General features: G+C 57.1%; 1 protein-coding gene across 1 annotated transcript; it reads right to left on the reverse strand.

Moving 5' to 3' along the window:
* Positions 1-318: 318 nt before the first annotated feature.
* IL2RB (interleukin 2 receptor subunit beta) lies at positions 319-24,636 on the reverse strand. The gene is made up of 10 exons (XM_012476384.3): positions 24,529-24,636; positions 18,589-18,709; positions 18,050-18,164; positions 16,969-17,047; positions 13,463-13,568; positions 11,949-12,097; positions 10,515-10,680; positions 8,390-8,504; positions 6,318-6,402; positions 319-2,417 (listed from the first exon to the last, which is right to left on the reverse strand). The coding sequence occupies exons 2-10, from the start codon at positions 18,674-18,676 to the stop codon at positions 1,665-1,667; spliced, it is 1,656 nt and encodes a 551-aa protein (XP_012331807.2). The 5' UTR covers positions 18,677-18,709; positions 24,529-24,636; the 3' UTR covers positions 319-1,664.
* Between the last annotated feature and the right edge of the window lie 280 nt (positions 24,637-24,916).

Raw genomic sequence — 24,916 nt, forward strand, 5'->3', positions numbered from 1 at the left:
AGCCCAAGGTCCTCTGCTCAGTGGCTCAATTCTTGTCTACCTTCTCCAGGTAGCTTAGTCCACAATCACCTGGTCCTAGGGGACTCCCTCCCTGAGTTCAAATGCCCAAGACAGAGATTATCTGATTAGCTAGTTCAGGCCCGGCCTACCTGATTGGACAGAGCTTGGTGCCGAGCCCCCTCATAGGCTACTGCTCAGCCTATGGGGACATGTGGTCAAGTGCCCAATCAGCTGTGAGCAGGGCCTATAAGTGCAGGTGCAATGCGATCTGCCTGGGGCAGAGGAAAGATAAGTGAAGTGGAGGGGAGGGGAGGGGAGGGGAGGGGAGGGGAGGGGAGGGGTGGGGCACGAGAAGGAAGGGGCCAGTTGCGTGAGAGGGGGAAGACTGTGAGGTGTGTGGATGAGCCCCTTGCAGAAGGGGGCATGCCAGAGCTCATGGGTATGGGACTTTGCCTGTCTGTGTGAATGACAGGTGCAGGGAGCCCAGACAAGGTGGTGCCAGGTAATTCCATCCAAGGTATATGATGGGGTGCTGGGCACTGTGTCCAGGGCAGTGAAAAGATAATGAGACCCTGCCCTGTGGAGCTGCCCTTTTGAGACCAGTGTGCCAACCCCTGCAGAGCTGCAGAGGAGACCCCTCCGGTGGAGGGGGGAGTGGGAGGTCCCAGGCCTGTCAGCATCAGGGCCCAGCACCAGGAGGGGCTGCTGCCTGGGTCTCGGACCCCAGGGTTTACTCTCCAGCAGCTTCTCTTGTGGGTCTGTGAAGCCACTGTGGGAAGATGCAGCAGGCGTGTACTTTGTGGGGGGACCTGTGACCATACTTGGGGCCCAGCATGAAGGATGCAGCAGCCAAGCATTCTGAGGGCTCAGAGATCCCAAGTAACAGGGCCTCTTTCTCCAGTCGCCCTGGGTCCCTGACAGCTTCACCCTCCAGCACTGATGCTAGAAGTTTCTGGCAGATTAAGGGAGGCAGTGCTTCCCTCCAGGGGAGTTTGTCACCTAGATGAGGGGGAGGGCACAGCAGGTGTGACAGAGAGGGTGTGCTGGAGCTCTGAGCAGCTCAGAACTGTAGGGAGCGTTGCCGAAGGGACTGTCCTCACATGATGCGGGAGGTGCAGGTGCCAGGCTGAGTGCAGGTGCCAGGCTGAGGAGCGGGGCTGATGGCAGCAGGAGCCATGCAAGATTTTTGAACCAGGGAGGAGCATGACCATATTTGGGTTTTGGAAAGCATGCTCAGGCTGCCCTATGGAGGGGTAGGAGACGGGAGGAGGCTGGGGTAGAAAACCCAGGGAAGAGGTAGGGCGAGGAGCCCTGGAGAGCTTCGGGGACTGATGGGGAATAGCCGCAGGGCTGGAGAGGAGCGATGCTTCAGAGACTAAACTCATGGGACTGGGTGATTGAAGAGGGAGTTGGGGTGTTACCTCCCCCAGCAACACACACAGTTCCCAGCTCAGGCAGTGGGACCAGGGAGCAGCAATGAAGGTTTGGAAATGGATGGGCCAAGTGTGCAGGGGTGGGGGCCATCTGGGTGGAGGCATCCAGAGGCAACTGGACACCGGGTGTCCTCACCAGTGGACTAGGCTTGGGTACAGAGTCCTCAACAGGCCCCCGCTCAGGCCCGGCACAGAGCAGGCAGCTGCCTGCCTCCCACCCTGGCCATCTGTCTACACCAAGTGACCTGGGTCCTGATCTTGGAGTTCTTGGAGGGATAAGTAGGCATCGGTGTTCAGGGGCAGGCGACAATTAAGGACCCTGACCTGGCTCTGCCCAGAAGGACTGGCCCAGGGGAAACCAGCCCCCTCCCTGCGGCCAGGGTCAGGGACCTCTTCCCCCGCCTCTTGCAGCACCAGCTCGGGGGGTGGCTGAAAATCCACCAGGTCTGGGACTCCTGGGGTGGGAGGCCTCAGAGGCTGGGGGTCCCAGTCTCTGGGGACTCTCTCCTGCAAGGAAGGGGGCAGCCTCTCTTCACCGGCCCCGCTGCTCCCAAGGGCAGTGTTTGGGGGCCTGGGGCCACTGAGGAGACTCGGGGAGAAGAGCAGCAGGTCATCCCCAGGGGGGAAGGTGCAGTAGGCATCGTCCTCCCCTGACAGAGGCCACAGGGCATGGGGGGAAGACCCCGTGGGCGCCCCGGCCCCACCCTCATCAGGCTCTTCCTCCGCGCAGGGGTCGTAAGTAAAGTAGACCTGGCAGGCCTCGATCTCCAGGGCATCCGGGAGGCGGAAGAAGAAGTAGCCCTGGTTGGTGAAGCAGCTGGTCAGCGAGCGCTTGCTGCTTAAGGGCGTGGACTCAGGCACCTTGGCCTCCTGGAGGAGCAGCTGCATCGCCTTGTCCCTCTCCAGCACTTCCAGCGGTGAGATCTCAGGCGTCAGGCTGCCAGGGCTGAAGGACGATGAGGGGAAGGGCGAGGAAAGCCACTTCTGGTGGGAGAAAGGCCAGGGGTGGGTAAGTTGGGGCGTCCTTCACCCTCCACCCCTTCCTCTGGACTCTCAACAGCTCGTGACTCCTCCTTGTCCTCCTGAAGCAGTTGACCCAGGGCTGCCCCCTCCAGGAAGCCCTCCCTGACTGTAGCTCTGCACTCCCTCAACCCACCCACTGGCTTGGGGAGCCCCCTGGGCCACCCGCCCAGGGAGACTGCCTGACCCACAGCCCTGCACAGGCCTGCCTGGCTCCCAGTCGTGCCCAGGAATATTTACTTGCTCAAGAGTGACTGTTTATGGAGCACCTGCAGTGAGCCTGGCATTCTAGATGCTGGGGACACAGCAAAGGAGAGAATCCTCAGACTGGCCAGCGGGCACAAGCACAAGTGTGTGAATCGATCCACCCATGCCAAAGCAGAAAGGCACTGAAAGCACAGCCTGTTCACCTTACAGATGCTCAGAGAGGGACATGCCCTGGCCCCATCATGGACCAGCAGGCATCCCCACTCACACCTTACAGATGCCCAGAGAGGGGACATGCCCTGGCCCCATCACGGACCCAGGGGCCCGGCTCACACTGTGGTGGGAACGTCTCTGGGGGAGCTGATGGTTTCCTGATTAGCCTCTCCCCCAGTTCCCTGCAGCCCCCACCCCCTCTGCCTTCCATCCCCTCCCTACACAGAGAGAGGAAAGTGCCCATCAGAGCACTTCTCAGTTGCTCAGGAATCCAGAGAGCCCTGGCAAGGAGTGGGGAGACCCGGGTTCTAGCCCTGGTCCTGGCACTCACTGACTGCGTGACCCTGGGCAGGCTCCTGCACCTTTCTGGGCCTCAGTTTCCACAACAGTTAGCCACGTCTCTCCTGACTTCCTCGCTGTCACCCATCAGGTCACCAGGGAGACGTCAGGTAAGCAAATGGAGATGTAAACACCCAAAACGGGGTAAGATGCAGACTGCACAGCAGAGTGGGGGACAGTGGGACTTCCCGGTGATGTGGCAGGGACCTCGGGTGGGTGAGTTGGGGGCACTGCCAACCCTCCATCCCGGGAGCCCTCAGCAGCTGGACTATGGCCCCCTAAGCACAGGGGCCATGCCCAGCACGGGGCTGGCAGGTCTCACGGATCTATTTCAGATGAATTAATGAACCAGCAGTGAACGCCCAGTTCTCCTCTCCAGGGGGAGTCCCTGAGGCTGAACCAGCTGCTTCACAGACACACACACACACACACACACACACAGACTCACATGCATGCACACATGCACATATCACTCAATTAAATCTGCCCCCTTCCCGCAACCAGGAGTTATGTCACAAAAGAAAAGGCCGAGAGGGACAGAAAGGGTAAACTGAAGATGGCAAAGAGGAGTCACTGGCTGGGCAGAGAGGAAGAAGCATGGGTCGGGGGAGGTTCATGATACCTGGGACTATGGCGGGGCCGGGCAGCAGCCATGAGTGAGCAGCCAGAGAGGCACTGGCCAGGCCTGTGGCCAGCGCCGGAGAGCCAGGCCCACTGCCTGCAGCCAGCCACTTCCCGGGCCTGTCCTCTGCCCACAATGCCTTGAAGGCCGCTTCAGGAGAAGTTCATGCCCCACACACACACTCCCACACTCGCACACACATTCCAGGATCCCCTGGGAAGCAGGGTGTGGGCTTTATGGCCCCTGTGGGCCCTGGGGTAGAGAGGATAGGGGTAGGTCTCTCACCCAGATGCAGAAGAAGTGGGGCCCGCTTGGCCAGCCCCAACCCCAACCCCCAGCCGCATGATGCCTTCCTCCTAGTGCGCTCCACACACTAGGCCCAGGCAGGCTTCTAGACCTAAGGATGCCCTCGGCTGGAATGGTTTGGACCCTCCCACCTCACAATGTCCTAGGCCCATAAAATCAGGACTTGAAGCTAGAAAGGATCTGAGCACGCAGCTAAGCTAGTCCAGCCTCCGACCGGTTCAATGGGGACTCTCTTCCACCATGCTTCTGACACACAGGCAGCCATGGCTTGCTTGAGTACCTTATAGATGGGAATCTTGCTACCTTCAAGGCTGGGGGAAGAATTTTAAGGAGATATATTCCTGCATACCAAGAGTACTGCAAGTGATGGCCAGGCGCGGTGGCTCACACCTGTAATCCCAGCACTTGGGGAGGCTAAGGTGGGTGGATCACCTGAGGTCAGGAGTTCGAGACCAGCCTGGCCAATGGTGAAACCCCATCTCTACTATAAGCACAAAAATTAGCTGAGCATGGTGGTGTGTGCCTGTAATCCCAGCTACTCGGGAGGCTGAGGCAGGAGAATCGCTTGAACCTGGTAGGCAGAGGTTGCAGTGAGCTGAGATCACACCATTGCACTCTAGCCTGGGCAACAGAATAAGACTCCATGTCAAAAAAAAAAAAAGATACTGCAACTAAGATATTCTCGTCTTGGGAGTTTTCCAAGGAATTCCAGAAGGGGCCCTTGGTCAGCCTTGATAGAGAGCTCCAAAGCCAGGCCTGAAAGCTCTGGTCCAGCGTGGCTTTCCTCCCCACCACTCCTCTTGACCTCCCTCTGCCCCTACCTCATCGCCACCTCCCAATCTTAGGAGCCTAGAGTGGAACTAGGGTGGTAAAAAGTACCCCACACGTCCCCCTTCACTCCTGAAGCTTCCTGTCTGAAGGGGCATGGGCTGGGGAAGAGGCGACAACTGAATTTGAAACGGAGTTCAGAGCATTACTGCTCTGTGAGCCGGTACTTTAAAAATGAACCACTTCAAATACACAAAACATACATTACCACCTCACACCTATTCCAAAAGTGACTACATAATTGGAAGTAAATCACTCCTCAGTAATTGCATAGCATTTCATAGGTTTAAATGAAATATTGGTTGGCTGCTTGTTTGTTATTTTCTTCCCTTATTCCTTCCTGTCTACATCATTAAATTGGTATAAAAGAGGTTTTCAATACCCATTACTAAACTGCATTCTAGCCTGGGCAAGAAAGCAATACTCCCATTCTCTCTCTCTCTTTCTCTTCCTTTTTCTTCCTCTTCTTCATTCTTTTCTTTCTTTCTTTCTTCCAAAAAAAAAAAAAAACTAACCAGTGTGGCCGAGGTGGCTCATGCCTGTAATCCCAGCACTTTGGGAGGCTGAGGCAGGTGGATCACCAGGTCAAGAGATCAAGATCATCCTGGCCAAGATGGTGAAACCCTGTCTCTACTAAAAATACAAAAATTAGCTGGGTATGGTGGTGCATGCCTGTAGTCCCAGCTACTCTGGAGGCTGAGGCAGGAGAATCACTTGAACCTGGGAGGCGGAGGTTGCAGTGAGCCGAGATCGTGCCACTGCACCCCAGCCTGGTGACAAAGTGAGACTCCGTCTCAAAAAAAAGTGAGGTCGGTGTTTTGTGACTCAAAGTGACCGGAAGACTTGTTAGCATCTGAGCTAAGTTACGGAGCCTGCTCAGGAATTTTGGGCAGGGACAGGAGAAACACGGGGCACGTGTGCACAGACCGTAGGGTGGAGAGAGCTTGCACTGACAGGTTCTGTTCATTCAGCAGACTGGCAACGGTAATACCAGATAGGGTCCTTTTGAATACTTACTGCGCACCGGGCCATGTTCTCAGGGCAGGACACATAGTAACACTGTTTGTTTTTCTCCCCATCTAACAGGTGAGGAAACTGAGGCCCAGAAAGGCTCCATAGCTGGCCCAAAGTCATGCAACCAGAAAGTGGTGGAGCTGGGATTAGAACCCAGGCGGTTCAGCTCAGACAGAAAGTGCCAGAGCTGGAGAAAAGACCCATGCCCACCCAGGAGGCTGCTCATTTCAGCGTTTTGTCCCCTCTCGAAAAACACAAAATTAGCTACTCCCCTGCCACCCCCTCATCCCACTCACACCCCTGCCCTCCTCTGCCTCCCCACCCTGGCCTCCTACCTGGAGATCTCCTCCATGCTCTGAGCTAAGCTGGGAAAAGAACTTCGAGGGATCTGGGATGTGACATTTCAGGACCTTCTTCAGCCTGGACAGAGGAGAGGAGGGAAGGAGGGTGAGAATGGGAAGGGCCATGGCGACCTGCTGTCAGCACCACAGCTCTGGATGCAGGGCACGGAGCCACGCCACATTTACTTCCGTATGGATTCTGCCGATACCAACTGAGTGCTCACTGTGGGAGGACATTGTGTTGGGCACTGAGGAGGCAAGAATGGCCAGCAAAGGAGGTCCCTGCTCTCAAGGAGCCGACATTCTGATGGGGAGACAGATACAAAGCATGTGTGCAACATCACCGTTCGTTCTGTGGAGACAGAGCAGGGTGCTACATGAGATGGAGAGGTGGGGGTCTGTGGGGGCAAACACACACGCCAGAGAGAGGGTCAGGGAGGGAGATGGCCAGAAAAAGTGGAGTGAACCAGGAAGAGGGAGAGAAGAGAGAAGCTTCCTTATCAGGGCTGCCATGGATGGTGGTTCAGGTTATGCACTGCCCAAGGGCATTAGGCTTGGGCCAGGAGTAGGAGAGGTGGTGGTGAGTGAGGCTGAATTGTAGCGCATGTTCTGCTTGCCAAGCTGAGTGCCTGGAAGAAAGAGGCACCATTTTTTAGTTGCACAAAGGTTCCACATGGCTGGTGGAGGCCCTCAAGGGGCCGGGGTGTACTTCGGTGCAATGGGCAGCCTCTGAAGAGCATTAAACAGGAGAATGACATGGTCAAGAAAGGACTGAAGGGGCGCAAGAACGACAAGGAGGATGGCAGTCTGGAGGTCACTGAACCCACGCCTGGGAGAGGACCTCTCACCCTGCAGGGACATCATTTCCCTTGAAAGCCTGCAGGGAGCTGGGGGAGGGGACGGGTGGGTGGAGGAATGCCTGTCTTCTTGGGAGGAAAGGGGAAACGGGCTCCGAACACCGCTAATAACCACCCATCCAGGATGGGGGTCAGGAGAGCAGCACTCCATCAAAAAGAAAAAAAACTTCAGGGACTTGAGTGAGTATCCACCAGCTTTGGTATCTGCGGGGCAGGGGGGGTCCTGGAACCACTTCCCCATGGATCCTGAGGGATGGCAACACTTCGGCACCCTCCTCTGCCATCCTGACCCCAGTGTGTGATTATCTGCCTTCCCCTCTGGGCTGTGAGCTGCATGGAGCTGCGGCACACGCCTATGGCCTGACACCATTCCCAGCATGCTGAGCTGCACCTGGCATGCAGTTGGTACTCAGTGCATATGGGAATAAGTCAATGACAGTCAGACCGAGATGGACCGGCGGGGACTCAGACACAGACACGGCCGACATGTATGTGCACGTGGGCATCCCCAGTCCTGAGAGCAGCGCTCTGAGCAGGACCCCGGGGGCGCTCCCTGGAGGGCTGCACTTCCCACCTTCCCCTTGGGCTGGTTCCACAGGTTTCCCCTGTGAGGACCGGACACAGGGAAAGGCCAGGTTTTGGACAGGGAGGACTCTCTGGAAGGAAGAAGAAGCAGGAGTGTATCAGAGCAGGAGGCTGTCCAGAATCTGACCCGGTAAGGTGGCATGTGTGCATGTACGTGTGTGTGTGCATGTGTTTGTGTATGTGTATGTGCATGTGTGTACATGTGTGCATGTATGTGTTGGGGTGGGAGTGTGTGTGTACATTGTGCATGTGTGTGCATGTGATTGTGTGCATGTGCATGCATATGTGTGCACATGTGTGCGTGTTGGGTGGGAGTATGTGTACGTGTGTGTGCATGTGTGTGCATGTGTGTGTTCATGGGTGTGTGTGCCTGTGTGCATGTGTGTGATTGTGTGTGCATGTGCATGTGCATGCATGTGTGTGTGTGCACGTTTGTACGTGTTGGGTGGGAATATGTGTACGTGTGTGTGCATGTGTGTGTTCATGGGTGTGTGCGTGCATTGTGCTTGTGTGTGCATGTGTGTGCATGCACCTGTGTGCATGTGTGTGCTTGTGTGTACATGTGCATTGTGTGTGCATGTTGGGGGGTGGGAGCACAAAGGAAGGGGAGGAGAACCTTCTTACCATGGTCCGGTGTTCCTGCAGTTGACCAGCAAGTAGACCAAGATGATGAAGCCACAGGCCCCGCTGACGCCCACAAGGAGGTGGCCGGGCCAAGGTAGGGTGTCCTTCCCAGGGGCTGCCCAGGGGCGGGAGAAAGAGCAAGGAGAAGGGTTAGAGAAGCGCCCCCACTCACCCTGGGTCACCCCAACACCTGGGTCCAGGGCCCTGCCAGGCAGGCCTGCGTCTGGGGAGCTGGGGACAGACAGGGTTCTGCTAAGCCTGTCCTCTCTGGGAAGCCAGATCTGATGCTAAAAAGAAATGACACGGTGGCCTTCCAAGAGCTTCTTCAGCTCCAGACGGATCCCATGGGCCCACCTGCCAAGCCCACAGACCCCCACTGCCCCCATGGCAGCCTGAGCTCCACCTGGCTGCACCCCTCCCTCCACCTCCCTCCACCTCCCTCCACCTCCCTCCACCTCCCTCCAAGCACCACTTAAAGGACCCCAGGTCTTGCTTGCACTTGAACTCAAAATGTGATGCGATGAGGGACAGGCATGCAGCAAACCTGCTGAGGTCCAGGCTCCCAGGGCATTGCACGCCTTCCTCACAGCAGGCCTGCCTCGCTGCCACCGTACCTATTTCACAGATGAGGCCAAGAGGTGAAAGCAACTGCCCCCAGCCCCGGCAGAAACCGGGCATTTGACATTTCAGGGTGGAGAGAAGTGAAAAGAGACTTTCTACCCCTCCCCAACTCACAGGGCCCATGGCAAGCCCAGTCCCCTCACTGAATCCCGTTCCTATCTGAAAACCGGGCCCCCTGCAGGGTCACAGCAAGTGAGGGATGGAGCTGACCGCTGTACCCTCTGAAGAATGGAGCAGCTTCTCTCCCAGCCGCCCCCAGGGCCATCCCCAGCCACCCCTCCTGTGGGTAACCCCCCATATAAGCACCGAGGAATGAGAGCTAAGCAGAACTCTGACACAGTTAGGGCTTGAGGAATATCTCACTTTATAGTGTTACTACTCAGCTATTTCCTTTTATATAATCCTTTACATAATCATATATTAGTTTATAGAATTAGGGCTTGAAGAATCCCTTTAAATAATCCTCTATATATAATCATATAATAGTTGATAGTATGAGTGCCTAAAGAATATTTCCCTACATATATACCTATAATTATATCTTAGTTCATAATCGGAGGAATGCCTAGAGTGGACACAGTGCAGAGCATGATTTAAGGGAAAACAGTTATACCAGGACAAGAATCCATGGCCTAGGCATCAGCGTTCAGTATCGTAAAGATACCCGCTGTGTGGCAGGCTTGGGGCAAGAGCCACTCCTCCTGATAAAGGAGTTGTAGGACCTTGCTCCAGTTCTTGTGGAAGGCTGCCCTCAGACCGGCAATCCACCTTGGTGACTGTGAACTTTATCAGCTCTTGCTACTGTGCTGCTTGAAAAGCATCTTCCCATAGAACCCATTGGAAGCTGCCAGAAGGTGGCGGTAACCTTGACAGCTCTGTCACTGCTGTGTGACTTAAAGCATCCTCCTATAAATCTTCTTAGAAGTAGTCTGCCCATAGATAGAAGTATTGCACACTGCACCCTCTTCACTGTGCACGGCCCACCTTCAAGCCTCGGTGACCTAATGGGGGTGGACCCCTTACTGCACACGGCCCTTGCCTTCATGGGAATGGGCCCCTTGCTGTGCACTGTCCACCTCCCGGCCTTGGTGACATAATGGGGGTGGACCCCTTACTGCACACGGCCCTTGCTTTCGTGGGAAAGGGCCCCTTGCTGCGCACTGTCCACCTCCTGGCCTAGGTGACCTAATGGGGGTGGACCCCATGTTTTATTGCTCACGACCCTATCACAATCCTTAAAGATGATTTCACTCACTGCCCTGCCCCCTAACCTATACACAATAAATACTCATGCTTCTGGACATTCGGGGCCTTGCCTGACTCCGCTTATAGGTGGCGTGGTCCCCCAAGCCCAGCTGCATTTTCCTTGTACTTCTGTGTCCTGTCTCTTTATTTCTCGGATCCTGCGCCTCAGCACAGCATAAGGCTCACCCCACGACCCTGTGGGGCCCTCAGCCCTACACCTCCTGCCTGAGCCCCCTCCACCCTTGCTGCCCGCCAGTACCTGCAGGCCTCGTCCTGAAGGTCAGGGGCTGGCTCCAGGGGCTCCAGGTCGTGTGCTTGCCTCGTAGAGGCCTGACCCGCACCTGAAGCTCATAGTGGGTGTCTGGGGTGAGCATCTCCAGGAAGATCCATTCCTGCTGTTGCTTGAGGGTCAGCAGGGGGGCCTCCTGGGGCAGAGACAGGACTGTCAGTGCCCACCTCACTAACCATGGCAGGGCCAGGAGGCTGAGCACCGCAGCACCCTCCTCGTCCCCTGCCAGCTCCACCCCACTCCCTTCCCACCCAAAGCCCCCTCATTACCCAGTTGCTGGAGCTTCAAACCCCAGGTTCATCGCCTAAAGCCCAAGCCGTCAAGCTGATCAGCTGGTTCCACCCCCGGAGCCCCGTTCCACCCCCAGGGCCTGGTTCTGCCCCCAGGGCCTGGTTCCACCTCCAGAACCCGGTTCCACCCCCAGAGCCTGGTTCCACCCCCGGAGCCATTCCAGAACCATCCGCATCTCTCCCCGCTGCACCCACCCAGGCCTGAGCTGCCTCCCTCTCCCACACCTGCAGCTGCTCTCTGATTCCCACCCATGCCCCGCTGCAGTCTATTCTCCAGAAGACCAGAAAGCAGGGCATCTCCACACAGCCCTCCCACCCTGGGTCACTCGTTTTGCCTCCTCCTGCTCCCCAGACACACAGCGCCATCCTGCCTTTGCGTGGCAGGTCCTTGTGTTTGCAAAACTCTCCCTAGATCTTTGCAGGTCAACTCTTCTGGATCCCCAGGTGTCAGAGAGGCCTTTCCTGGTCGCCTGACTCTGAAATAGCCTGGCCTGTCACTCTCAAATACCTTGCCCCATTTGGTTTTCCTGATGGAACTTGTCACTACCCCATACAGTCACTATCCCAGAGCCTGTTGATGAATCTGCTGACTGCCTGCCTGCCCCGCCTCAGCATGAGATTCCTGAGAGTAGAAGTTTGCTGAGTTCACCCTCCGCTCTCTCCCCATCATCCAGCGCATAGTATGTGCTCAGCAAATATTTGTTGAGTGAGCAATTGAGTGAATAAAGACATGAGTATAAGGTGAATGAATAAGCAACAGACCCACATGGACCTGGAGCAGATGGGCTATGACACACGGAGGGTGGTTCCCGGGCTTCTGAAAGCCCATGGGGCTGGGCAGCTGCCTGCCTCCTGGGTGTCTGAATCTTTCCCTGGTGTCAGCCTGGAACCTGCTGCCAGCCGGATCCCCAGGGCTAAGGGGGCTAGATAAGGAGGACGTGGAAGGAGGGGAGGCCGCCCCAGGCAGGGCAGAAAGAGCACAGGGCTGGACTCAGTCACTCACCGTCCGTCCACCTGAGGCTGAAGGGATCTTGCCGAAATGACAAAGGGACAGGACATGGACCAGGACAGGAAAGAGGAATCAGAGCAGCTGGGGACTGGGTCACATTCTCACCTCCCAGGTGCGGCCTGGGGACAGCATCCGGGCCTCCGACTCCAGTTTTCTTTCAAAGTAGTGGGAGGCTTGGGAGATCTCCCAGCTTATGTTGCATTTGTGGGTCCCCATGTAGACGACTTGGAGGGAGATGGGGGCCATCAGGCGAACTGGAGACAAGAGTGGGGAAGGAAGAGCAGCCAGGCATGACCTCCACCTCACGCCTGGCACCTGCCACTCCCCCCTCCTGGCATGTCCTACCACCCCCATGCCCAGAGCCCCGGGGCCCGCTCCCTCCCTGCCTCCAGGACCCTCTCAAGGATCCTCTACAGAGAAACCCTCCCTGAGCATCCCCCACCCGGCATCCCCCTCGCCTGCTGAATCTTTATTCCCAGTGCTCATCTATCATCACCTGCCCTGTGAAATAGGTGGTTTGGTTTCTTTATTCACTTTCTGTCTCCCCCAGCAGACTGTGAGCTCCTTGAGGGCAGGGACTTGGTTGTCTGTTGTGTCCTTGGCGCCTGGAATATTACCTGGTATTTGATTCAGTATCTGCTGAATGAATGGCTCACGGCAGCTTTTCTCTGCACTTAGAAGTGACCTGAGAGCTTTACATGGATCATCTCACTTATTTGAAATGTGATGTTTATAACACTGTGTGATTCTGAAGTTAACTGAGTCTCAGTTTCTATACTTCGGAGACTCTGTAGAACCACGTAAGTGATAAGCAGATGTTGAGTGCTGACTACATGGTAAGCAGTTTCTATGTCTTGTTTCAAAAATGCCTTACAAGCCTGTGGGGTTGATGACTCCGATTCTCCCCAGAAGTCAGGCTCAGACAGGTCCGACGTTCTGCCAGTCAGATTGCATCCAGTTCAGGCCTGACTCTCTACCCCACTGCTTCCCTGGATATGGCTCCCAAGGCCATCAGGCAGGCACTCGGGCATTCAACAAACCTTCCCAAAGCGCCGTCCTGATGAGACCTAGTGCTGGGTGCCTGGCAAGGAGACACAGGGGTGGCAGAGACTCTGCCCTCAGGGTGCTCACAGCCCAGTGAAAGAGACAGACCTACAATTAGGCAGTGACAACCCAGGACAGACAGTCCCTGAAAGAGGAGGTACAAAGAGCTAGGGGAGTCTAGGAAGGCCTCCTGGAGGAAGTGGCTCTCGACTAAGCCTCGAAGCATGAGAGGGAATTTTCCAGGTGTAAAGAGCCTTCCAGGCAGTGGGACTGGCATGTGCAAGGGCTCAGAGGCATGGGTAGGCAAGGTGGGTGTGGAGAGAAGGCCTTTGGTTGTAGCAGAAATACAGGCCTCAAGAGGAGTGCGAGGGAGGAGGCCCAGGGCTGGAGCCTGAGCGGCCTTGAATGCCAGAGTAAGGAGCCAGGACTTCATCCTGAGAACAGTGGGCAGTGAGGTGGTCAGATGTAGGTGTGGAAGCTGCGGGGGAGAGGCTGGAGCAGGGAGGATCCCAGAGGAGGCTGGGGAAAGGAGGTGCCCAGTCCTGCCCCAGCCCTAGCCTGGCTTCCTCACTCACAGTTCTCAAAGGGTTCGAAGTCCTGAGTGGTCATCATCCTCCATCGCGCCCCTTCACGGCACATCACCCTCAGGTTGACGATGTCCGCTGAGGTCAATTTCTGAGACTGCAGGGGAAGGAGAGCAGGGGTGAAGCTTCTGGCAGCTGGGTGTGGGGGAAGGGGGAGGCCACCAGGATGACCAGGGGAGGACGGGAGCTTCTCCACACGCCCCCACCACCCAAGGCAGAGGCAGCAAACATTTTCTATAAAAGGCCATATATAGCAATTATTTTTGGCTTTACAGGCCATGTGGTCTCTGTCACAATGACTCAATTCTACCACTGTAGTGTGAAGCAGACACAGACAACATATAAATGAATAGCAGGGCCGTGTTCCAATAAAACTTTATTTACAAACACAGGCAGTGGGCTCGATGTAGCCCATGGGTCAAGGTAGTTTACCAAAACCTGATCTAAAATGATCAGGTTAGGTCTTGAGCTACCTTGAGAGGTACCTCAAACTACCTTGAGAGGGAGTGAACTCCCTGTCACAGGAGGCGTGCAAGCTGGTAAGCCACCACAAAGGTACAGGTCTGGAATTATACCTGTTTAACATTTTTGATTGTGAAAGGCCCTCTCCTCCCCCACCTCTCCCCACCCCTACGCTTTGAATTTTCTGGAAGAAAATGGCCAGATATTGAGCATCTCCTGTGAGCAGGCACTGCTCAGATGCCCCAGCCCCTCAATGCACACAGCATCCATCCCATGGTGTGGGTGGGAAGCCTGAGGCTTGGGCTGTCAAGGGACCTGCCTGAGGTCATGCAGCTGGACAGCAGGGGAGCCCAGGTTTAAACCCAGGCCCTCTGTGTCCTGCAGCATGACTGCATCTCCGCAGTCCTGGCCCATCACGCCTGACAGAAGGCTGCCGAGTGAGTGGCTTAGGGGAGGTCTAGTGCAGGATCCATGAAGCATGCAGGCCTGGCTGTGCCTCCAGGATCAGATCTGGTGCCAGAAGCAGAGAAGAGGCCAGGTAGTGGGAGCAGACACCTCCGAGCCTGCAGAGGCAGGGGGGATCTTCCCAGAGCCTGAGAGTGCAGGGACGCCTGGGTCCACAGCCACATTTGGACCAGAGGCCTGGATCTGAGAAGCATTAATGCAGGCCTGTCAGGATCTGAGGTCCAGGACGCCAATTTCAGGGCCAGGAGCATGGGCACAGTCCCTCTGACCTGCGTAAGACCCACGATGAGCAAACCTTGAACCTGGTCATTAGAATTCCGCAAACTGGCCAGTTCCTCTCCACCCCATAGATCCTGTCCTAGCCTTCTTATAGCTGCTCTGGGGGCTAGATTTTCCCAGATAATATGGTCTCATCATTATTATTCCTATTATCATTGTTGTAAAAATATTGCCAATCACACATTCTCCTGAGCACTCACACTGTGCCAGGCGCTCTTTAGAGCACTTTACATATATTATCTCATTTAATTCTCTCAACACCCTTGGGCACAGGCACTGTTACTATTTCCATCCTATAGCTGAGAAGACTGAAGCACAGAGAGGCTTAGGGACTTGCCCGAGATCACATAGCTAAGAAATAGTGGAGCCAGGATCAGAAACCAGGCCACCTACAGAGCTCCCTGCCTGGACACAGCATCGGGTTCCAGAGGCTGAGTTTATCAGCTCCACTGTGGGACTCCATCTCCACACTCTCCTGCCCCTCGAGAATACATATAACCCGACGGTGGTGGAAGATGTGGTCTGGGTGTCTTCAGAGCCCGCTGCTGCCCAGGAGGCTTTGACAGACAATAATTTGATGTACACCCACACGGACATGGACAGGTATTGAGAAAGAGGCAAGAGGCAGCCTAATGCAATGGTCAAAAGCCCGAGCTGGGAGCCCGCAGGCCTGGGTTCAATCCCAGCTCTGCACTTCCTGGCTGTGTGACCTTGGGCAGGGACCATCCCTCTCTGAGCCTCAGTGTCTTCATTGGTAAAAAGGGGACAGTGCTGATGTTCGCCCATGGGGCTGCAGGTGATGGCAGCAGCTGCCTGTCTGGAGTGGCCGCTGCTAAAACCCTGGCTGCAGTGGGGAGGTGTAGCTGGCGCCTCCCGCTCCATGGAACAGGTAGGAGCCCTGCCCTCCCAGCCACAGCTGCAGCTGCCCAAGTCTTGGCTGTGGACCCCGGCCTCCTGGTGCTCTTGGGGGCTGCAATCAGGCAGGAGCCCCCGCTCTCCTGGGTGCGGCTGCAGCCACCCAAGTCACAGCTGCAGAGTCAGGCGTCCCTGCACTCTCAGGGTACCAGGTAGAAACCCAAGCCTCCAGGTGCTCTTGCAAGCAGGGACTGGGCAGGAAACCTGCCCTCCTGGGCACAGCTGCGGCCACCCAAGTCGCTGTGGACCCAGGCATCCCTGCACTCTCAGGGGCTGGGAAGATCCCCCCTGCCTCCGCAGGCTCAGAGGTGTCTGCTCCCACTGTCTGGCCTCTTCCCTGATTCTGGCACCCGATCCGATCCTGGAGGCACAGCCGGGGCTGCACGCTCCATGGATCCAGTGCAAGTTGGGGACAAGAGGGACCCCCGCCCCTTCCAAAGTAGCCAGGAGCTCCCCTGGTGCAGCCGCAGCCACCCAAGCCTGGACCCAGGCATCTCTGTGCTCTCAGGGTCCACAAGAGGACCCCCGCTGCCCCCACAGGCTTGGGGGTATCTGCTCCGACTGTCTGGCCTCTCCCTGCTTCTGTGCCCACTCCAATCTCAGAGCAAGGCCAAGCCCAGGCGCTGCCACAGCCAGGCCAGACATGCAAAAGCTTAGGGCAGCACTGACTCACTGGCCCTGGCTGACTCGCCCCCTCTGCCCCCCGGACTTTGAGAAGCCAAGGGGGCACTGGGGACAGCTTGGCACTGGCCTGCAGGTGCCCCTGGCCCGAGTAGCCTGGGCAGAAGGGGGCGGGTCCCTGGTGAGTTCCCACCTTCAGGCTGGGGAGGTCCTGAACAACAAAGCCTTTGTTGGGCCTTGACCCAAGCAAGTAGGTACCATTATAATGCCCATTCTACAGAAGGGGAAATTGGGGCACAGGGGCTGCCCAGTGTCACCTAGCTGGTGTAAGGTGAAGTCAGGGCTGGAGCATCCAGCTCCTGAGTCTGCAGCCTTCACCCCCACACTGCGCTGCACCGCCAAGATTCCGGGAAGAGCAGGTGTGGTCATTATTAGTTACCGGGGGCCATCTTACTTGATAAGGAACACAAGTGTCATAGGACCCACAAAGCGCAGGGGAGACAGTAGGAGCAGAGGCAGAGTGGTGGATGCCTCACAGACGAAGGTTCCCTCGGCCCCTGGGGCAGCCCTGAGGCCACACCTTGGGGTGTCACGTGTTTTTCTCCGCCTCCTCCTCCGTGCTGGGCGTTCTGCTTGGCCTCAGTCCCAGCCATTGGGCCCCAGCTCCTCCCCTGCATTGGGCCCACCCTGAGACTACAACCTGGAGCTGGGAGGCTGCCCTCTCCCTGCAATCTCTCCCTGGGCGGGCTACTCACATCTGGGGGTCCGAGGATGAGGTTGCAGGCCCGGGATGCCTGGCTCACAGGGAGCAGCTCGCAGGTTTGGTTCCACGGCCTTTCAAGGCAAAAGCACCTCCTTAGAAGAACAGGAAGGACCCACAGAGCTGGCCCAAGCCACCTTCTCAGATCTCTCTGCTGCCAGGGTGGCTCCAGGTAGCAAGGCCGGTCTGCGGCCCCTGTGCCAACCTCCATGAGGGGCACCACCTCCCCCTCTGTCTCCCGGTATTCCTCCCGCACAGGCGCCTGTCCTGCCCCTCACCCCAGCCTGGTCCCACGGCACCTGCAGTCATCTTGAAACAAACCAGGTCAGCACAGGCGGTCCTCCCCACCCAGAGCCCTCCAGAGCTCCCTTAATTAGGCTTAGGTCCTTAATTAGGCCTTCAGAGCCCTGTGGAGTCACCACTCACCCAGAAGCCAGGACCCCCAACCCGCCCCGCCCCTCCATCTCCCTTCCCATTTTCCCCACCCCACACCCCATGGGATCCACCTGGGCCCAGCCCCCTCTCTGTGGCCTTCCTCTTCTCCCTGACCCCATCAAGCCTACCTGGGGTCAGTCCCTCACTCACTGGCCGCCTGGATGTTTATATCACAATGACATCTGTCCCCCAGCTCCCAGGCACCCCAGCCACTCCCAGGTTCCCTGTCCCCACGGCTGCCCACAGGGTCTCTCAAAATCTGAGATTACCCAAAATGCTTGGGGACCCCCGTTTCTCCCCACTTCCTTTCCGCTTGCCTCTAAAGTGGAGTCCAGCCTTGGCATAGCAGGCTTGTAGCTCAATGTCCCCAAACTTCCCTGTCTAGCTCATCCCCAGCCCCTCTACTGCAGCCTGGACTCCACCCAGGTACTAGAAGTCTAAATAGCTGACTCCCAAAAAATCTCTTAAACAATCCCTTGATTCCAGGCCTGGGTCCCACCTCCTGTGATTCGAAGTGTCTGTGGGTCCTATTAATCCAAGATTCTGTAAATGCGGACTCCATGGAGTCCGATGCATAGGATCCAGACTATGAGCTCCCACCATCCTAAGATTCTGCAGTGCGGCCAGGAGGACACGCTCACCGTTTGTCTGGCCTGGCCTGGACTTGGCAGGAGGTGTCCTGCAGAGCCTCAGCTTGGCTCCAGACACAGGAGATGTTGGCTCTCGAGTTGTAGAAGCATGTGAGCTGGGAGGTGCCTGTCGGGCAAGGGAAGGTGTAAGTGCTAACTGCAGTGCCCACGGACCCCCGAGGCACACCCACTGCCCCTGCACCTGGCCCCCACATCTGCCGGAGGAGGAGGAGGCGGGTAACTCTGACTAGCGGAGAAGGGATTTGTGGGCCCACTTTAGAGGGGAGGACATGGAGCCCCAGAGCCTGCAAGTTCCCATAGGCAAGCTAAGGCAGGGCAGGGACAGAAAGCAGCACGTGCCTGTGGCTTGGAGAGGCGTGTGTGTGTGTGTGTATTCGGGCACATGTGTCAGGGTGGGGCTCCAGGACAGAGGGTGAGGCAGGAGGCAGTCCCATCACCTCTCCCTCCTTTCCTTCTGGGAAGAGGCTTTAGCAGGGCCTTAGCCACCTCCCCTAGGGAAAGCACAGCTGTCCAAATGCCAGGGTCCTTACCGTTCACCGCTGCGGATGCCCAAGGGGTCGCCACAGATAGGAGGAGGGTGAGGAGGGGCAGACGCCAGGACAGAGCAGGGGCAGCCATTACATCCACAGGGTGGAGCCGAGGAAGGAAGCCCTGGGGGAGAGGAGGGAGAGAGAGCCCACGTAAATACACACCCCAGGCCTTGCTGACCCCAGAGGCAGGCTGGGCTGCCCCCTCAGTATGCGTGGTCTGCACTGCCCTGTGCCAGCTCAGTCCAGCCCCAGGCCTTTGTACCTGCTCGTTCCACTGCCCCACACATGCTCACAGCCTTCCTTCAAGTTTCTGCTTCATTGCCGCCTCCTCCGAGAGGTCTTCCTTGACTAGACTGCATGAAGAAGCACCCTACTCACTATACCCTACCATTTTCATCACGGCACTATTTATTTGTTGTTTATTGACTGATTTATGTTTTCCTCTCTCTCTCTTCACAAACACAGAGTCATGTAAGCTCACTGAGGACAGGGATTTTTATGTTTTGTTCATTGCAAGGTCCACAATTCCTAGAACAGTGCCCAGCACATAGTAGGCATCTGGCAAAAAAAATTCTTGAACAAACAAGTGATGGAATAAAAACAGAGCAAGCTAAAGTCAGCAGGCAGAGGGGCTTCCAGAGGGCTCCGAGGCTAGCGCCTGCTTCTGCCCCTCGCTCTCCCTCAAGGGAGTTGAGGCAATGGTGTGAAGGCATCGGGACGTGAACTGAGAGAAGCGGAAAAGCAGATAGGAGCTCTGACCTCAAGACTGAAGAGCCCTAGAGAACAGGGGAAACTGAGGCACAGAGGGCTGCAGCTGCAGTAGCCTTTATGGAGGACCTTGTACATGCTGGTACTCCCCTACCTGCCTGGAAGCTCCCTGGAGGCAGGACCAGGTTGGTCACCCAGGTTATTCCCCAGGGAGGAAAGAGACATGAAATCTCTAAGTTTCCTAGAGTGTCCATTACACACTGGCCCCTGGCTGGTGCTTTTTCTTTTCTTTCTCTTTCTGTTTTTTTTTTTTTTTTTTTTTTTTTTGAGACAGAGTTTCACTCTTGTTGCCCAGGCTGGAGTGCAATGGTGCGATCTCAGCTCACCACAACCTCTGCCTCCCAGGTTCAAGCAATTCTCCTGCCTCAGCCTCCTGAGTAGGTGGGATTACAGGTGCCTGCCACCACCCTGGCTAATTTTGTACTTTTGGTAGAAACAAGGTTTCTCCATGTTGGTCAGGCTGGTCTACGAACTCCCAACCTCAGGTGATCCGTCTGCCTTGGCCTCCCAAAGTGCTGGGATTACAGGCGTGAGCCACTGAGGCTGGCCTGGCCGGTGCTTTTACAGGCATCAGTCCAGGTCACCTTCCCTGTTCCTATTCTCCAGGATCTGCACCCAAGAGTGCCTGCCGCCATGGCCCTTGGCGCCTGGGGAACCACCTTCCCACTTCAGCCAAGATGCTGCTCTCCTGCCAAGGAGACTTCCAGAGAGGCCCCTCCAGGGGCCCCCATATTTGAGGCCCAATAAGAAACAGTGTCTGCCAGTGCCTCTTCTCAGGGAACCCCTAGCCCACCGTGGAAGCTCCGTTCAGCACACAGGTGAGGCGACCACCACTGTCGCAGGGGAAACGGCCAACCAAGAGATGTGTCTGCTCCCACCCCTGCAGGGGCTGGGCGTGTGGAGGGGAATGAGAAAGTGAGCACTCGGTCACTTCGGGAAGGTGAGGGGACTGCTGCCAGCAGAGTTGGTTGGAGCAGGCAAAGGGGGAGGCAGGGAGATGGGGAGGGGGCTTCCAGGGAAAGACGAGGATGGCTCCAGCTGGAGGGGCAGGGGCAGAGGGGAAAGGGGCAGATGAGTTGAGAGCTGGGGAGGAGGTGGCACGTCCTTCCCTCCGTCCTGCTCTCCCATCCTGAGAGCTTCCAAGGCCCCTACGCATTGGGCTTTGTTGCCTCCTGTTCTTCCCTCTCCAGCGGCTCCCACCTCAAGCTCTCACTCCCCTTCCCTTCTCTCTCTCAGTCTCTCAATGGCCTCAGCCCTCAGCTGCCAAGGGTCTTTCTCCAGCTCAACCCCAAGCCCCCACGTCTCTCCTGATGGTCTGCAGGACCCCCTCACAGGGGATGCTCCTGTGCCCAGCAAAAACCCAGCTCAACCCCAGCTTTTCTCCTGTCTGACTTTCAGGTCTGGGACAATTGTACCCTTCCTGTTCCAGGGAAACTTTGTCCTTATACCTAGCCAGCCTGGACACTCCATACACAGGAGAACAGTCCAATGACAACTTGCTCTCTCTTCCTCACCCTCACTGGGCCAGCCCCGTGCTGTACCAGCCTAGGCGATGGCACCACCCCATCGGCAGGCTGTCACCTGCCTTCCCTGAAGCCCATCTACCCACCTCCCTGCCCAGAAACCGGCAGTGGCCCTGTTGCAATCAAAGCCTAAATTCCCGCTTTCGAGGCTTTCTGGGACCGGGACAAGAACAGCGAACCCTTCCAGGCACTGCCCTCACAGAAGCAGGGGCATGTGCCCAAGCAGAAGCACACACACCCCGCACCTACCCGCCTGCACGAGCCAGTGGCTCCAGGTGGCCAGGAGACCGATGCTCATCCTCCAAAGGTCCTTCCCAAGTCTATCCTTTCCCCGGGTCCCCTACAGACCCTACTATCCTTCAAACCCATTTCAAACAGCCCTTCATGCCTTTTTCCACAAAGCCCTCCCTGATTTCCACAATGGAGGATGAGGTCTTGCTCCTCTGAGCGCCTTGTTCCTTTCTCTAGGCTGGCAGCAGCAGGGCAGCATTGGCCAGGGGTTGGCCCAGCAGGGCACTCGCTCCAAGGACTGCTGGGCACAGGGCCTGGTGCACAGTTGGTGCTCAATAAAAGCAGTAAAATGAATGCGTGTGGTCAGAGGCCTCAGTGGCCTCAGTACTGCAAAAAAAAAGCAGAGCGCTTTGGGTGGCCCTGGGTAGTCTCACAGCTTATGTTGTAGCCAGCATGGAGCAGGGACCCTCACCCTGGCCCTGAGAGCCATGGGTTCCATCTCCTAAGGCAGATGTCACAGGAATGAGTCAGAGGCCCACACATCGTCAGAGCTGCAAAGGCTCTCTGAGCAAGCCCAGTCCCTTGTTCTACATTTGGGGACACTGAGGTCCAGTGGAACAGACTTGCTAAAGGTCACATCAGGAGCCCAGCACAGAGCTGGGATCAGAACCCCCCTCCACGCTGCTTGGCACCCCCTTCACCACACCAAAACCATTGGCTGACAGGTTACTGTATGCCAGACTCCACTTAAATCTCTTTAAATGCTGCAGTAAGGACCTCTGCTGGCAATGCTCTTATTATCTCCATTTTCCAATGAGGAAACTGAGGCACACAGAGGTGAAGTACATTGCCTAAGGTCATGCAGCGGATAAGATGCCCTTCCGGAATCTGAGCCAGGGCAGACTGCCTGGCTCCCAGGCAGGGATCCTCCCCCTGGGAACTCCCGGACGCGCCTTCCCACCACAACAGCTCACACGACGGTAAACACGCACTGGTGACCTACTAATACTCGTCATACGCACTGAGCACTTACTCTGTGCCAGGCCTGGGGCCAAGTGCCTCACATATGCCCAACGGCCTCACATAAGCTGCCCAATGGCTTTATTATCCCATTACACAGATGAAGACACCAAGACTCCAAGCCCCTAACTTGCCCAGGATTACATACACAGCAAGAGGTGGAGCAGGGATTCCAGGCTCACTCCCTCATGCTGTCCCACTCTGCCAGACACTGGTCCCAAAGGTAAGGCTGCCACCCTCCTTGCCCTGGGAGTCAGGGCCCAGCAGGGCACAGACAGACCAGCAGGTGCATGTCCTGGGTACCATGGGCCCGCCCTGGCCTGGCCCATCATCTCCATGGGAGCATGATCTCCCCAGGGTGGAGGCTGCTCACCTCTTTCTTGGGATCCTCCAGTAGCAGAGGGCACAGAGTTGGGAACCCAAAGAGTGCAGAGCCCAACCAGGGGACTCCCACAGCCTCTGAGAGCCCAACCAGGGGACGAACTCCCACAGCCCCTGTGCCCCTTCATGCTTAATCACACCAGCCTGGCCCTTGGGCAAGGGCACCGCCAGTGTATTGTGTGGGGGTCCCCCTGGTTGCCCCAGGTAGGGCCCAGCCTCAGGATGACCCCATGCCCAGGATAGGACCTTCAGAGAGCCCCAGGGTGGAAGGAAGGTGGCGAGGGACAAAGGGGCACAAGGTCAAAGGAAGATTAGGGGCAAACCACAGGCCCAGCCTAGAGGCAGCCAGGCAGGCAGAGAAAGTGCTGTCTGGAGTCTGTTTCCCGCTGCCTGGGCTGCAGCGATGCACAGACAGAGCAAAGTCCAGGGGAGGACAGTCTGGGGATGCCAGAGGGGCTCAGAGCTGAGGGGGTGCCTGGCAGTCACTGAGGCTGCACCCTCATTCTGCAAAGGGGAAGCTGAGCCTCAGGGAGGCCAAGGAACCCACTCAAGGTTGCACAGCAAGGAGCCCAGGCTCAGGTGACAGCAAGTGGAGCACAGGACCTCAAGTCCAGATCTCCCTCGCCTGGGTCCTCGAGCACACGCACACATGCCCTGTCTTTCATGACTCAAAACCGGTCACACCCACTGATGCCTATGTCCTCACCACAACCCTGCAAGGTGGGTCTCACTCCCCCGACTCCCAATTTGATCCATGCCAGAACTGAAGCCCGGAGCGGCTGACCCCAGCCATCTGATTGCCAGTGAGATGCTGCTGCGGACAGGGACTGGTGCCCGCTCCATCTCTGTCCTGAGCTCTCAGGGGTAGTTCAGCATTCAGCACCCCCCAACAGCCCTATGTGGAGGCTCTGGTATTCCTCCTTTTTGCCAGATGAGAAGACTGAGGCACAGGTCAGCCTCTCGCCCAGGCAAGAAGAGCATAGAGCTGGGATTTGAACCTGGTCGGATGCAGTCTGGGGCCCCTGCTGCCATCAGGAGTACATGGTGGCTGGGGCAGGGTGGTAAAGCTCGGGAGCCCATGGTGCGTCCCACCTGACCTCTGAACTTGATGGGGCGCATGTACCCTCGTCCCCTCTGGCCACCTCCACCTGCCACCCCGATGCCCCCATACACTGTGTTTGTCTCTTGCTATTTAACTTCAGGGGCTTTCCCAGCTGGGTGCGGGACCCTGGCTGTGGGGGAAGGAAGGGGACCTTGGGGATAGTTCAGCCCCTCACTCCATCCCCCCGTCCCCCGAGGTGCTACAAACACAGTTAAGGGTGGGAGGCTTCGGCCCCCAGGAGAGAAGACAGCATGAGCTCGAGGCAGCCCCAAAGATGGGGTCCCATCCCCAATGCCTGGAGTTGCTACTGACCTTTCCAGTCATGCAGCCAAGGAAGGGACAAACCCAGACTCAAATTCAGGGCTCTGCCTCCAGCCTGGGGCTCACAGAGGCCACGCAGCACACTTCATTTCATAGCTGGCTCTCCAAGGGGACCCTCCTCTCCCCGCTTATCCCACCAGCCTCCTGATGAGTGCTCAACACAGAGATGCCTCTCCCAGTATATGGGCCCCATTCCAGAGAGGTCAGGAGGGGCTCCCGCCTGTCCCGCCCCATACTCAGCACGCTCTCAGGGCACCCTGGCTATCCACCCACCGCTCCTCCACCTCTCCAGGGTGGGGGTCCAGCACACAGGGTCCAGGGAAGCCCCTCATCCCATAGCAGTGCCTAGCCTCCCCTGGGTGGGTTGGGAAGGAGGGGTGACCTGGGACTGGGGACTGGTTTTTTCTCCAGCCAGGAGCCCTGAGAGCTGGCCCCACTCCTTCCCCAGGGGAATTCTAAGATAAAGTTGGGGGATGGGAGTTCAGGCAGAAACTGCTGGGTGAACTGAGTCTGAGCTGAAAGTCTTCTCTGTGACCTTCACTCCCAGCCCCCTGGCTGGTCCACAGGGGCCGGGAGGGAGGAGGGGGGCATCACCTGGCTGAGACATGGGGCGGTGGCAGTGCGCGCTCTCCAGTCCTCCCCGCTGCTGGGACCGTGGCCATCTCCCCAGGGCCCTGCTCAGCTCTGGCCCAGGAGAAGGCTGCGGCTAAAGACTAAAAGCCCAGGGCCAGCCCACTTCCTGTGAGAGCATAGAGGGGCAAGGCCTGGGGTGGAGAGGCGGGGAGATGAGGCTTATGAGAAAGCTTGAAACTCCTCAAGCACCCCGGGCCAAGATAAAGATCTGCCTCCTACGCTGGGGGCGGCACACACGCGCACACACACACACACACATACAGGCACACACACTCACTTACTCTCAAATAGGGGCCTAGCTGCACACAGAAGCCAAGGGAACCTGGACCCTCCCTCTCTCCCCTCCTAC

The sequence above is a fragment of the Aotus nancymaae genome, unplaced genomic scaffold, assembly GCF_030222135.1.
Source record: "Aotus nancymaae isolate 86718 unplaced genomic scaffold, 86718_ANA_hifiasm-v0.15.2.pri h1tg000076l, whole genome shotgun sequence".
Taxonomy (NCBI): Eukaryota; Metazoa; Chordata; class Mammalia; order Primates; family Aotidae; genus Aotus; species Aotus nancymaae.

Bases quoted from the DNA above. Each gene is read 5' to 3' on its own strand.
- IL2RB (XM_012476384.3), bottom strand. From the start codon at position 18,676: ATGGCTGCCCCTGCTCTGTCCTGGCGTCTGCCCCTCCTCACCCTCCTC. The intron at 17,048-18,049 runs GTGAGCGTGTCC...TTGCCTTGAAAG, and splicing joins CAGGCCAGGCCAGACAAACG to GCCGTGGAACCAAACCTGCG. The intron at 10,681-11,948 runs GTGAGAATGTGA...TCTCTGCCCCAG, and splicing joins CCCCAGGCCGCACCTGGGAG to GAGGCCCCCCTGCTGACCCT.